Raw genomic sequence first — 15,344 nt, 5'->3', positions numbered from 1 at the left:
GGTTGCCGCTCATTCGTCGCATCCGCCGGGCGCGCCGTTCTTGACTCCGCCGCCTCAACTCACTCTATCCTGGTCTCAGCGCACGCACACTGTTCCAGAACAGTTTAACCCAAATATCCAGATGTGTGCAGCACATTTTATGGAGGACTGTTTACTGATCCTGGGAGAGTTGACTACAATGCCGGCAGTTCTGACTAACATACTGTAAGTATGTTTTCATTTAAAGGATTTGCCACTGATGATTCAAACGCGAGTTTTGGGCAGTGTAGAGTAGCGCTTGTTGTTTGTCACTTCTCCGATCACAAATGCAGACAGAGTTTGTTTACGATGCAATGCAATACAACTCGTAAAAAGACCATATAAGTAGTAAGTATTATAATCAGTAATTATGTCCCCACTGGATGCAACAAATGCCTCGTTTGTAATGGGCTTTAATGTTGTCTCGTCGCTCCGGCCGGACACGGCATCAACAGTATGTGAGGGGCGTAACATTTCCGTCTCACGCTTGAGGTATTCGGCCAATCACAACGCACTGGATAGCTGGCCAATCACAGCAGACCTCGCTTTTTCAGAGCGATGAGCTTTGTAAAAATCGACGCGTTTCAAAAAGGCGGGGCATAGAGGAGAAACAATAATGTACAGTATGTGGAAAATAATGTGTTTTTTTAACTTTAAACCGCATAAACACATTTCATTACACCAAATACACCAAATAATGTTCTTTTTAGCAGCATCATATGACTTCTTTAAGATGTCTAGTGCTGCTTTGGTTCACTCTAACAAAGTGTTGTACTTTTGACACAACAAAACCTAGCCAAAAGGACAGATATTTGATCATTGTTTGAACAGTTTTGCCTAAAAATGTCACTAAACTTTACAATTTGCACTGAGTAAATCTTCTACAGTGCCCGACGGGCAAGTGGCTGAAAGGAGGCCACGCTGAATGCTCCACAGATCTAATGCTTTTATTCCATAAAGCACCACTATGGGACAGGGATCTCCTGGGCCTTCCAGCTATGACCCCATTAGCTGAATGCTCTCTAATGTGAATGGGAGTGAGTAAACATGTATATTTGTCAGCGAATGTGTGATGGAGTGGGCCAAATGGACCTGATCTCGTAAGGACACTACATGATTGGCATGGGAATTCCTGTTGAATGCCTACGTAGTTCTCACATGTCACAGGCACAATATAATATAAGAATGTTTTCTGATGGCTCGCAGTTGCCATGAAAGACCCAAGTTTGGAAGAGATGAGTGTTGCTAAGCGATGGCGTGGTCAAAGCCATTGTTGCCTGGCAGATTGGTGTGATCAGTTCTGCTGAACGTGCTGGAACAGGCCAGACTCCAACATTTGTCCATTGCACAGCACTTTGTTGAATAATGAGTATTATTTGCCTTTTATAATGAAATTGTTTGTTGAGCTCTAGGCTGTTCTGCACACCTGTGCAAGTCTAAGCACTTTTAATTTAGGTGAAAAATATGAGCTTACCAAATAGGCAATGTTTTTTATGTAAATATACATACACACACACATGTTGGCTGTGTGTATATATATATATAACAATCTAAATATTTAAATCAAATATTTTAACAGCAAACTGCAAAAGCCAATAATTCCGCTGAAGTGAAACCGCACAGTATGGCTGGACTGTAAGAGGTCAACTAATTTATCTAGATTTTTTCCTATTAAATTGATTTATTGAATTCATTCGATTATGAACGCGATATTGCCTAGCTTGTCAGTGAACTACAGCTCTGTGAAGTAAATGCCGCTATATCTGAAAGCAGGTGATGGAGATTTACTACTAATCACAGAACCGGCTTTACTGACGATATGCGCATGACAATCGCATGCGATTAATTGCACAGTCCTACTATATACATATATTTTATTAATAAAAATGTTTTTGTTTGTTTTGAGAGAGAGAGAGAGAGAGAGAGAGAGAGAGAGAGAGATTGAGAGAGATTGACAGGGTTAGGCTCCTTTTAATCTCATGTTAAAAAACATTTTGTCTAAGCTCAAGGCCAAACACAAGGTCTAACTCTGCTTATGTCTGGTCACAAGATCTTCACTGCCACATTTGGCCATATTTCAGCGGAAAACATAAGAATGTGCCCGAAATGGCTCTAAGTCGATAGAGTCTACTGCATCTGGATACATGCCTGGTTGTAACACTCTTCAGCATCATTTGATCATAATTTGGTGACAAACTGTTGCCATGATTAATAATAGATGTACATAAACATCTCTTTTAAAGTGGTAACAGCACAGCATTACACCAAGTGCAAAGCGAGTTTTGTATGGTGCAATCTATAATAATCCCTTTACATAGAAATAAGGTGAATTTGACGCAAATGACAATGAATTAATTTGAATACTTAAATGTCTGCACTACTTCAGCACACATAGCGCCTGGATAGCAAAATATTGGACGCAAAACTATTTACTGTGAGACATCTTTGAGGGAATGAAACACTGAGACTCAACACCAGCAGCACAAACTTAAAATTATAGTTGGGGTTATTTTTAGCTTATAGCAAAAATGCTACACAAAGTGAGCCCTGTAAATGTTTCTAAAGCAAGTAAAATATGGAAGATCCCTGTTATTAGAGTATGGGAGGATGGAGCTGAATCAAAAGAGAGTTTGTAGGAAACAGGGAGGCATTTTTTAGCTTGTACCCCAGTAATAATTTTGGGAAGGGTGGGAACCAAGCTAAATCTCTGCCTATGAGAGACATGTCCCGCTCACAGGGAGCTTCTGAGGCCTAAGAAGCTGGATTACAGGCTGACTTCCAGAAAGATCTGGACTTCTAGGCCGCAATCTAAATTACTGAGGATTTAGGATCGCCTGCAACACAGTAATCTCAACATCGAGGAAGTGACTGCCACAGAGCACTGAGGAGAATTTAGCCAGGAGCAAAATTGTATATTAGTATATATTAGCATTCTAATATACTGATTCAGTGCTCAAGAAACTTTTCTTATTATTATCAATGCTGCTGAATAGTTTTGTGGAAACCATTATCAGTTTTTCCCAGATTTTTTTGTTGAAAAGAAACTTCAAAAGAACAGCATCTATTAGAAACTGAAATCTTTTGTAACATCATAAAAGTCTTTACTGTAAATTTGGATCAATTTAATACATCCTTGCATTGCTTCTTTTTTTTTTTAACTATACTAACAACAAACGTTTGAACAGTTAGCGTATGTCTGTAAGAAGACACAAACTTGTAAACCATGAAAAGCAGCACACATATCCTTTGCAATGAAAGCAATCCCAGAATGCATTGTACCAAGCTTTGTGAAAAAGAAAAATTCAAGATGAGGCGAGCATGATAGCGTCTGGTTTTTGAATAGCATAGCACTCTTACTAGAATCAGCAACTAATGCTACAATTTATGCTAATGTAAATATTATCTTAATGTAGTAATTCTTTGTGAATTGTTCAGTGTTTCTCCACAAGATTAAACATTATTATAAAAAATTTGAATAAATATAAACATTATGCTGATTATCCTATTATAAAAATTGCTGCTGGGCCATAATGATAATACTATTAAATGCAAAAAAGACTTTGAATGTGATTTATTCAGTGACATTTGCAAAATAACGGCAGCATTGGCTCCGTGTCCACACACTACAAATACAAATGTGTGTCAGCTCCTAAAGCACGTCACTTAACTTCAATATTGTATGTCGAATATACCCTCCCCGCAAAATCCACATCCATACACATACAGGCTCCGCTAAAGATAAAATGGTAGAAAGCATTGCTAATGGCCTAATGGTCTTTTTTTGCCTTTGAATTAATGTGCTTATGTGCTCGGCTAAATGTTTCAGGCAGGGTTGCTAGGTTTATAATGCCCCACATGGGGCAGTCGTGGCCTAATTGATAGAGAGTCCGAATTGTAACCAAAAGGTCGTGGGTTTGAGTCTCGGTATCTGCAGGGATTGTAGGTGGAGGGAGTGAATGACCAGCGCTCTCTTCCACCCTCAATACCACGACTGATGTGAGACCCTTGAGCAAGGCACCCAAACCCCAACTGCTCCAGGTGTGTGTTCATGGTGGGTGTGTGTGTGGGTGTGTGCACTTAGATGGGATAAATGCAGAGCACAAATTCCGAGTATGGGACACCATACTTGGCTACATGTCACATCACTTTCCCATATCCTGAACGTTGACTGTGGCACCATCTGTCATTCTCAAAGCTGCACGCTTTCAAAAAAAAGCTCACATTCAACCATTCTCAAAGGGATATAATCGGTTAAATCTTGCTAATTTCACATATGGGTTTTGTCATATGAGGTTCTGACTGAGAAGAAGACAATGTCTAAAGAATGTCTCAATAAAGGCTGAGAGCTGATGCATGTCTTGTGTTTTACTGCTAGAGGTACTACAGAAACACTCACCACATCTTTTCAAGAGAGCCACTGGACCGAAAGCGAACATCTCCCCTAAAGCATCTTTTTCTTTAATAAAGGCAAATTAAACATGGGCCGTCACGGAACATCTTCACAGAGTTTCAATATAAATCAACTCATAATTTATCAGTGTGCATCACTAGTTCTGCAATCGCTTGAAACAGTTCACACTTTTGGAAACCCAAAATTAAATGCTGGTTTGTTATAAAAAAATATTTTTTAAAAAGTAAAAAAATAATTAAAAAAAAAGTAAAATTCTAAACACTAAATAATAATATATGATAAAAGAAATATCAAATATTTATATAAAGTAAAATAAATTTAGACAACTATATTTAGGACAGGAAAATAAATAGGATTATCATATCAACTTTTAAAAAGTAGAAAAAAATGCATCCCATATCTTTTTTGTTGACATCAAAGGCTGTGCGTCCAATCAAACACAATGGTATTTTGTGAATTCATCTGTTATTTAGTTTATGCTAGTCAAATTAAACAGACTAGCAACAAAACTACACAAGATAAAAGAAAATGTCAAACTATATGGGTACAACTACAAGCATACACAATTTTTGCAGACTACAATATGATTATTTATTGGATATTAATATTAGGCCAATTGTATATTATATTTAATATTAATCCATTTAATGTTTGGTCTTAAGGACTTGGTTTTGTACTTCAGTGTGATAAATTTTTTATACTGTATTGGTTCACCACTTAATGTCCTGAAGCAAAACCAGTTCAGATCCACTGGTCTAGATACTGTATGCGACATAAGCATATGCTGTATATACAACAGTTTCATTCAGTTCATTCCAGATTCATGCTAGCATCTAAACATAAGCAAGCAGTATCCAAATGATGACATTTATGCCAAAAGAAACATCTTCAGACATGTTCTTCAAACATTTAAATGTATTTAAACCTTGCATTAGGTTGCTGATGTGAACAGAATATCACACTGACCTGATTTTGCATCCAGTCATATGAAGCCCAGAGTCACTGTGGCTCTGTGGTAGGCAGAACTGGACAGAATGAGCATCCATCTCTCAAACACATCCACAAAACAGACCTGTACTACACTACTGGAACTCTAACCAAACCTGCTTTAATTCAACTCAAACAAATACGTAAAATAGACCTGATGTAGTACAGCACAACAGACGCGTAACAAGCTTTAAATCATCTAGGGAGCCGTTCCAAGATTAAATAAGCATTTTCCAACGTCATAATCCCATCATATCCTCAAAAAACCGCAAGTGACAATCCATAATTTGTATGATCTCTGCTGTTGTTAAAAAGTGAAGAGCATGTAAAAGCAAGGAATAGAAACAGGTTCAACAATAAGTGAGTGGTTAACATAGGGTCCCAACCTGGGTATCACAGAATCAGGTTTTCCCCTGTAACGGGACGGCCTGACTGTGGATGTGTGTTGTTTTGTCTAACCCTGAGGGGGATTACCTTATGATGCCCAACCCCCCACCCAGCTGTGACAGAGGAATTGAAAACGAGACATTGCTTCCTAACGCTATTCCCGACACACACATTTCATTTACTATTTGTAGCAAAGACCAGCCAAAATGACTGACCAAAATGTTTTGGATCATGTTTTTGAGGGTCGAAATCATTGACTGAAACAGTGACATTTAATTAGCGCTTCTCCAATGGCGCGTTTTGACTGACTGTGTCAATGTCTAGGATGCTATGCTGGGTTGACAATATCGTTTTCTCGTTTTTAATCAATCATCATTTCGATGAACTGAGATCTTGTGGTCTATGCTGTTTTTAGTTTAACAGAATTTCACTAAACATTGTTTACAGCACACCTACCATCTTATAATAACAATAAGCTTTGTGCTTTGTTACTTTTGATATAAAAAAAAAAATTAAGAGCTTTCAAATTCTTCCAATTTTATAACACAATTCAAACAATACATTTTGTTTTGATGCTCTTTAATGTGACGTGGCAAACATCTGAAGCTGTACATATATTAATTTAACTCAACCTGTTGTCTTTATTAAAGGTATTCACCCAAAATTTAAAATTCTGTCATTTACTCATCAAGTTGTTCCAAACCTGTGTGAGTTTCTTGCTTCTGTTAACAAATAATGTTGCTAACAGTAGCTGTTGACTTCCATAATATGTATAAATACTATGAAAGTCAATGGTTATTGTCAACTGTTTGGTTACATTTTTCAAAATATCTTCTTTTGTGTTTAACAGAATTTTTTTTTTATGGGAAATATTACAATTAAAAAATTTGAACGATATAAGGGTGAGTAAATTATGATGTAATGTTTATTTTTGGATGAACTATGCCTTTAATGTATGCTTAAATATGTTTAAAAATCTGTCATGAAGGCAACGTATTATTACAGCCACCATTTAAATGTTTATATTTCAATAATGAATTGGAATGGAAACATAAATATCACAAAATAACTGACATCAAAACTGCTTTATATGCAATATAAATGTTTATAGACTATTATAGATGTTATAGACTTATTTGAGTGTTAATCATTAAAGAAATTGAATTAGTTCATTGATTATTAAATGATCTTAAACTAAATGAAAACTAAATTTGCTTTCGGTAAAAAAAAAGAAATTACATAAATCAGTATTAAAAGCTGCCCAGGAAGTTCACACACTGGTGAGAGAGGAATGACAGCTTTACATTTACTTCTTATTAGAAATGTATGTGGCAGGTCACAAAAAGGACGATCAGCAAGGCTGTCACTGACACACATTTAAAGAGAAACCAGAGCACACACGAACCATAGGTCAGCATTTCTTCACACAAGCATGGCTTTCAAAGAACTGATCAAATGAGAGGGTTTAGCACTAGAAACTAGTCGTTCACTTTAAATGATGACACAAATCATACGAGATACAGAAATATGAGATATATAAGATATGGAAAGTGCTGTATTCTATTAACCCAGAAGAAAAAAATCGAAACGGCCATAAGGGAAAGATAAATTATGGACTGGTAACTGTGAATGATCCAAACACTATGGAACATAAAACTGATTTACACACCTTATTTTATACTCAATAATAATCAAAATAAGTATATTTTTCATAGTTGGAGTCCATTGATTTTTTTTATTTTATGATTGATAAACGCTAAATTGGAGCTACTTTTATTGTTAAAAGGTTTGGTGAATTACTCTTAAATAAAACATTTACAAGTCCATAAATTAGGAGTGACACACTCGTAAATTTTATGAGTTGCTGCTAAATTTCCACATTAGGAGCAACTTTTAACCTTAAGATTTTGTGAATACGGCCCCAGGCTTTTATCCCAACTGACAACTTCTAAGAGCAGGTGAAACATCTTACGCAATAGAGAGACACATGCAGTTCAGTAGAATAAGCCTAGACATCAGATCTTGATTTTGAGCTATAGGAAGCAGTTTCCTTGGTGATGAGAAAAGTGGACAAACGGCCCGAACCCTTCCCCCACATTCTGGTCACTGTATACCAGGTGCCGGACACTCTTAACTAATCCTTATCCTTAAAGGAAAACACTTTGAATTACCAGCGTGCTAGAAATCAGTAGCGAAAATAGGCCTGTACTAGGTTACACTCTTTTTAGGAGACAAATATAGAAAGAAAACAGCCAGAGGCAGAAAGAAAGGGGAAGGAGCTGTGTAGTCAGTCTAGTTTCCACAAATATTTAAGGATTGCTTTGCCGTCACCATGTTTATAGCCTCTAATACCATGAGTGACTTGTCACTGTCAGTACTTTTCAACTTGTCTCAAAATAAAGAGCTTTAGTGAAAGAGTTGTACAACAAGTTTGGCTCTGCTTTCAAATGCAAGACATCCCAAATTCAGGCTAAACCACACTTTTGTCCCTACATGGCACACTGCTCCAGCTGGTGTTGACTGCCTGGAGTTCTTCCCAGTTGTGGAACATCACATTCTTATTTCCTGTTAACTATCTTGCCTAACCCGTTTCTTTTCTGGTTTGAAGTCTCTGTTAAGCCACGAAATCTCAAAATATTCTGGTTCAACAAACATCTCTTCTCCATGCACATCCACAATTGAGTACTGTACACTGGTAAAACATCATCTTGCCCTAAAACTGTCTGCAAGAAACAGTGCTATAAAAATGCAGACTGAAAACTCCAACCCAGTGTCCTGGTTTCTTATTTAAACCCATGTTTTTTTCAAAATGCTAAATGACTCAACTGTTAAACATGGGGTGGGTTTGGGACTCCTGCTATGTAGCTATTGAACCCAAGCATGTTTTTGTAGATTAATAAGCTCATTCCACTGAGGGAACAGCTGGTGGGGGGGGAAAAATCACAAAGTTAACACACTAAAAGCCACTCGGGTGGTTTGAAACCATGATGAAGTAAACACAGGCTTTTTTTAATGTCCGGTAATCCTCAGAGGAACTCAGAAAACAGGGTAATAACAAAAACCACACAGGACAGATTCTTACCCATAGTCATCAAAAGAATACATATCGGGAAGTTGAAGCTCCGTACACCAAGAAGGAGAAAGAAAATTCCTAACAGCCGGATGAAACAAAAAGAAAAGAGGGAATAGGAGGGGGGGATCAGAGAGAAAAAAGACTGTGCCTACTAGTTCATCCCTCATTCTCTCAGCTAGGTAAAACACAGAGCACACTCATTTCTGAGATATAATAATGCAAGAACAGGGAGTGTGTGAGAGAGAAAAGAGGGTGAAGGAGGGAAGGAGAAGAAAACGAGAGAATGAGAGAGAGAGAGAGAGCAAGGGAAGCATGTGATAGATATGGACCAGTCACCTTGTCCTGCTCACATCCATTCTTATCCACTCAAAGGATTGGAAGGCGGTCTGTGCCTTAAAGGAGTCTCTCTCCACAACAGAAATACAGCGGAGAAACAGCCACATGATCCTTACACACACATATTCTCATTCATGCAGCTTTCCAGAAGAAACAAGAAGGCTGCTTTCAGACTGATTGAGTCAGACTTGCTCTGGCAAATTCAGTGAATGATTCATTAAAATGATTCAGACTAATAACTCTGTGAGTCTTACAACAACTGACTCTTTAAGTATAGAGCCCATACATTACATGCAAAAAATAAAAATAGATATGGCCACCAAATAAGAATTTGTTCCCACGACTATATTCATTTGTGGCCAAGTTTTATTAATTAGTTCCCAAGTTTTGGTTAAATTGTGTGGTGATGTTTGATTAATGTAATATTGTAATGTATTTCTATTGCATTGTAATAGTGTAATAGTGTAATATCCCCCCCCCCGTTTTAATTTACTTTAATTGTGGCCACAATTTAACTAAAACCAGGGAATCAAGTTCTTAATTCATAACCACAGTATCTTTTTTTTTTTATCATCACATGCAAGGCTTTGTACATGAGATTCATTTTTCGTTGATCGGTTTACAATGGTCGCATCCTGCATCGTAACATAACCTCCACAAGGAGCGAGTGATTGTTTCAACTTCTCGTCTAGAGGCTGAGCTCATTCTTTAAAATCCTCCAGGATTTACATAGGCCTACAGCATTTATTTTTGCAGTTAACCAATATTTCAAAAGCTGATAATGACACTTTTAAGAACTACATATATACTGAGGCTCAATCAAATGTAGTGCCATGCTGTAGTAAAAATGTGTTTGTGCTGGCAGATGAGGCTCTTGGTTCATGAAAAATGAGGGAATGAATCATGACAGCTGGATTTGATACATCTTCGGGTCTCAGATAAATTACGCAAGAGGAAACGCTACAAGAAAATACATTTGCTTTAGCTCGACAAGTCAAAAAATTACAAAACATGCTCACAGATAACAGAGTACAAATTGAGCATAACTGACAGTAAGTCTGACTGAAGTGTTCCAACCTGATGGCGTGTGTAACATTCAGATGTTTACACAAAAACAGGATCTTCTATATTCTGTTGACACAAATGAACTCACACACATGCAAACAAACACAATCCATGTGTCTCAGTGGCTGTACGATTCACCTAATCAACTGTTCTCATACCTATTATAAAAACAGCTCATTTCACACACTCACTGCTTCCTGCCAACATGGGAGTGAATGCTTTAACCTTACCATAGTGGAGCACTACTGCTAAAAATACCCTACATTGTGAAGTAAAGACTTTTGTACAGGGAGTCAAGGGTTGAATAAATCATTCCACTGAATCAGTTCCTCAGTTTCCTGCTGGCAAGAATGCAACCCGGTCCAGCACAATTTAATACTTCCTTCTAGTCCAGACAGAGAGAGAGAGAATGAAGAAAAGCGAAAGCAGACACATGCAGAAGACTTCAGAGAGGCTGGAATAAATGCACAAACTTGTGTATATGTTGATGATGACGATATACTCTCTTACATGGAGCTCAAAATGTTTAATAGCCTATATGTACACAAGTTAGTGATTTCAAAAATCCCTAGGATTAAAATCAACTGAGGAATTACACTGTGAGAAATCTGTGTGAAAATTAGGCTACAAAATTTTCCCCATTATACGGTCTAATTTAAAAAAAAAGAAATTGTTTTGATTATTTTCATAAGCCAATCAATAATTAGCACAATGCATTTCATTAATAACTAAAACTATACACATAAACCTGGGGTTACATTTTTTCCCCCCATTTAACATTTTCTTCATTTTGAGAATTACAATTGCTAAGTGATTAATGTCGTGCTCACTGTTACTGTGATTTGCATTTGAGATACAGTAGATGTATTTGTTGCCAAACCACAACTAAACATGAATACAAGAGTCTTCATTACCAGACTGACTCTGAACACACCCAGTGAATATACTGCACGAGCGGAGACATGCGCGTGTTCTGCTCCAGTCACTTTAGAATAAAATAGTGTGTGTGGTCACGTTAACTGTTAAACTTGTCACGGCCATCGACACCAATGCTCTGCATCTCGGCTGACGGAACAAGCGTTACACACCCCAAACACCGTCAAACACCCGCTGGCGTCAGCAGAACACAACACAGGTCAAGAATCTGCTCACTCATTAAAGACCTCAGCTCGAGCTTTCAGTGGCTGTGTGCCAAATTCTGTGAGCTGACTACTCCGCAAGCATTCTGGGGATCCATTTCTAGGCGTGTCCTAACGAACGTGTGAATGAATAAATGATTCAAATGAATCTTTTAGCTTAACGAATCGTTCTAGATTCATATTTTCAAATGCAAATAGGCCGAAGCAAATAGCATTCAGTGCAGACTGGAAATGAGCATTTAATTGGTTGGACTTTCTTACGGAATATGAATATTTTTTCATTAAATGAGTCACTGTTTGGATCTAACCTAGACTGAAATGAGATATGTAATTTGTAGGATCAGCTGTCAGATCGATCTGCTTTTATTAGTCAAGAAAACACTTATCACGCTTAATCCACGTTCACAACAAGAACAATAACTGTATAACTCCACACCACATCTATAACCATAATGAGGAACGATATGGTTGGAATCACTTTCAGAACTATTTTTCCAACCGCCTTCAAAGAGCATGAGAATTTAGTGTGCCTTGGTGTGGATGCTAATATGTATTGTTATAGTTTTCCTTCATTATGTGAACACTATTTCTGGAGTTTTGTCAGATTTGTAAATGGTATTGAAGGCTAACAAGACTGAACTCGCTGGTTAAGTGAATGAGTTCATGATTCACATTAAAAGGCCATTCGCTTGTCGCCGCCTACTGGCGTAACGGTGAAACTTCCAAAAAGAGTCACTGACCGAGTGAGACCAAACGAATCTTTTTAATGAACTGATTCAAAAGATTCAAGTCACTGAAAAGAATCAAAATCCCCATCGCAAAGAGGCCACCCAAAATACTGTCGAGATAGGGAGCTCGCAAGGTTTGAAACACACCCAATGTCTGTGATTAACAGTGTCAAGTGCTATATAATACATAAATGTATAGCAATATATATACACACACACACCAATGCATTTTGATGTATAAATGAATACATGCGGGGTCAACACATTGGGCTGCTTACCTCATTTTCTGATGATATCCCAACGAATATATGGATGCAATAAATAATTTAAAAGCTAAAAAAATAAACTTAGCAAAGCCACAGCGGCGAGCCAATGTATGTAAAGCTATCGGCGCATAAATATGTATTTTAATGAGTATAAATACAGCACGTGTACTATTCCATAAAACAATAGTCAGCTTGAATGTATATGCTCATCCAGCGATGCACAGCCAGTCCTTGGATCAGAAGCAATGCAGATGTCTCGAAAGATCTACAGCATATCGCTCTATATCACCACAGCTGAATAAAACACATCCCATGTTTAGCTCATGGTCGCGCCTACAACATCGAGCTGTATTGCGGACTGCAAACGTGCACTGGAGTTGCCATTTTCCTCCACCGTGTTATGACAATGAGAAAGGAGCTTATCGGGACAGTGTAAAAACAAACGCGCAGAACAGCGACTACTGGTGGCCAATATGCCGCATTGCAACTTCCTCTGAGCCCTGCCTCATTGGATTACTGTTATTCCTCCTCTTCCTGTTATTCATGCTCATTTGGTCCTGTTGTATAAACAGGCATAAACTATTTGCTTGATGATAAACGATGTTTATGAATATATCTGCTGCTGGTCAGGGCATCACAGTGTTGAGTGTAAAAAGATGGGAGAAACCAGCAGATGTGTTTTTTCTTATTGTTCCATTTGTGTGGTTGTTTCTAAAATTGTGTTGCTGTTTGGAAGACTTTATTAAAAACATCATTTTTTAAAGGTGAAACAACTGATTTTTCCCATTTTATTATACATTCATATAATGTAATATTGTCATGCGGTTGTCGACATTATCCTTCAAATTGTCGCTCCAACCTTGATCCAACAAACCTATTTGGTCAAAAACAAAGCTTTCTCATATTTCACAGAAGAACTAACATGTTTTCCTTTATTTTCATGACTATGCCATATACCTGACAATGAATATGGAAAAATAGGTTAGACAGTTACAAACAAGCTTGTGCATGCTTAGTTTTATTATTAATACAACAGGCATTTGACTGTAACTGTTTAATCTTGTTTCTCAAGCGGAGGTTATGAAAATGGAGCTTAACTCTAATGTAAATGTGCACTACATGATGAGGTTTAGTTAAGATCGCTGATGGACAAAACAGATTTGATGTCAGACTGAGGATTAAACTACATCAGTGATTGATGGCTGTAGTGATTTAGCAAGTGAAAGTCATTGAAGGCCTTAATCATTTTGCAGTACAGTCACTTTGTTTCCCAAACTCATGCTTTTTTCATCCTTGAGAGGATTTTGATGGCTGATTGAATATTGAAAAAAAAAAACATTTAAATCCATGAAACACCACAAGTAGTTGACTACAGCAGAGGATCAAATAAAGTCAGCGATGGGAAGGTGGCTGCAATACCGCAACGTACCATACGGTGGCAGCAAAAGTTTAAAAAATAATTATGGAGGCAAATTTTAGTATAAAATGATGGTTAACGTGCAATTTATCAAAACACAGTCAGTGTGATAGAGTATAACTGATGGTAAGTGATTAAAATGTTATGATGATATAAACTGGACTGGACTATTCATTCCGATGTGCTTTGGCATCACATTAAACTTTGTCCTGTAGAGCAGATTCTTTAGTTTGTTATTCAACTAAAGAGATGGGTTTCCATCACAAAACATCTCTTTCATAGTCTAGGGAACATGTGACACGGTCAAAACAGAGAGTCACTTCAAATATTGGTGTCCTGAGATAAAATTTAAAGGCAAATAAAATTGAGGCTCCACTTTACTCTGTAGCCGATGGCCCCACTTTTGCTTTCCCAAGTCACTTGATACTAGAAAAATAAGGAAGTTCAGTGTGACAGTGGTCATTTTACACTACACGCCACTGCATTACGCTCATGTCCTTCCCTCCTGTAGAGATTAATTGGCTGTCGTCATTTAAGAAATTAACATTGGTGACGTGGCTGCTGTGTCCACCGTAGATGTGACAAGGAGCCTGCAGAAGTAGATAGAGAGAAATAATACCATATATTTGCATTATTCGGGTACTAAAATGAACACTCTCTATCTGATGTTTAATATTTAGTGCTGTTTCTTACTCGGGACTGAGAGCAAGGGAACGAGAAGAGGTGAACTTTGCCAAAGTCGTCTCCGGTGATAAGCAGTTTCTTTGCATTTGAACTGCACACAGCATTGATGTCAGTACCATCTGAGCCATCCGGCCACAGTCCTGGAGAGTAACACAAACAGAATATATATGTCATTTCCTGATGGATTCATGGCTGTACACTTACATTTATAAAAGACAACACTACAAAAATAACGCATTTATGCAGATATATGGAGAAGACAGTGATTTGTTCAATTTAGCTATATTTATTACTATCTTTACAAATAAGGCTGGTTTTAAAGAATTATGTATTATTTTGCAGTATTATTTATTATGATTTCACACTGCTATCTAGTCATAGTCATGTCATAAAACAAGAACCTTACCAAAAATATGGAAGCCCAGAATACAGGTGAAAGTGGCCCATTCAATATCCCGGGTGGTCTCCACACTCACTACTTGCTTGCACACAGAAGGAATCCCTGAAAGACAATAATGTGTATCAGTTACTGAATTTATAGTATAAACGGATGGATTTAACTCAGTGGTTCTCAGACAGGAGGCTGGGTCCACTAAGGGGCCTCAAGATGACCTGAATGTTTTAAAATAAGAAAAAAAATCATTAAAGTAAGCCAAGGCTAATGATATTACTTATTTTAATTCACACCCTCAACAACTGTTTTTGTTGTTGTTGAAGAACCAGGGTTCCCACAGTCTTGGAAAACATATACATACACACACACACACACATATATATATATATATATATATATATATATGGAATATGGAAAACATATACATACACACACACAC

At 37.4% G+C, this 15,344-nt stretch overlaps 2 protein-coding genes across 7 annotated transcripts in view; both read right to left on the bottom strand.

Moving 5' to 3' along the window:
* The window catches only part of evla (Enah/Vasp-like a), a 35,458-nt gene extending 22,419 nt beyond the window's left edge, over positions 1–13,039 (bottom strand). The window contains exon 1 of one of the 6 annotated variants that reach the window (XM_016285004.1): positions 12,423–13,039. In XM_016285004.1, the coding sequence (XP_016140490.1) occupies positions 12,423–12,427 (5 nt within the window). In that variant the 5' untranslated portion in view covers positions 12,428–13,039. Of the gene's footprint in view, positions 1–5,395; positions 5,594–5,802; positions 5,828–8,885; positions 9,168–11,429; positions 11,456–12,422 lie in introns of those variants that run through there. The other 5 variants (XM_016285005.1, XM_016285002.1, XM_016285001.1 and 2 more) reach the window with 5 other exon arrangements.
* Positions 13,040–13,699: 660 nt separating this feature from the next.
* Positions 13,700–15,344, bottom strand: part of LOC107594844 (echinoderm microtubule-associated protein-like 1) — a 19,908-nt gene continuing 18,263 nt past the window's right edge. Inside the window, exons 20-22 of the mRNA XM_016285052.1 lie at positions 14,918–15,013; positions 14,521–14,651; positions 13,700–14,417 (exon numbers count right to left, since the gene is read on the bottom strand). Of these exons, the coding sequence (XP_016140538.1) occupies positions 14,292–14,417; positions 14,521–14,651; positions 14,918–15,013 (353 nt within the window). The 3' untranslated portion in view covers positions 13,700–14,291. The remainder of the gene's footprint in view (positions 14,418–14,520; positions 14,652–14,917; positions 15,014–15,344) is intronic.

This window comes from Sinocyclocheilus grahami, unplaced genomic scaffold, assembly GCF_001515645.1.
Source record: "Sinocyclocheilus grahami isolate Dianchi unplaced genomic scaffold, SAMN03320097.WGS_v1.1 scaffold191.1, whole genome shotgun sequence".
NCBI classification, from domain to species: domain Eukaryota; kingdom Metazoa; phylum Chordata; class Actinopteri; order Cypriniformes; family Cyprinidae; genus Sinocyclocheilus; species Sinocyclocheilus grahami.
The sequence above is the reverse complement of the archived record's forward strand: the minus strand, read 5'-3'. Positions and strand labels throughout refer to the sequence as shown.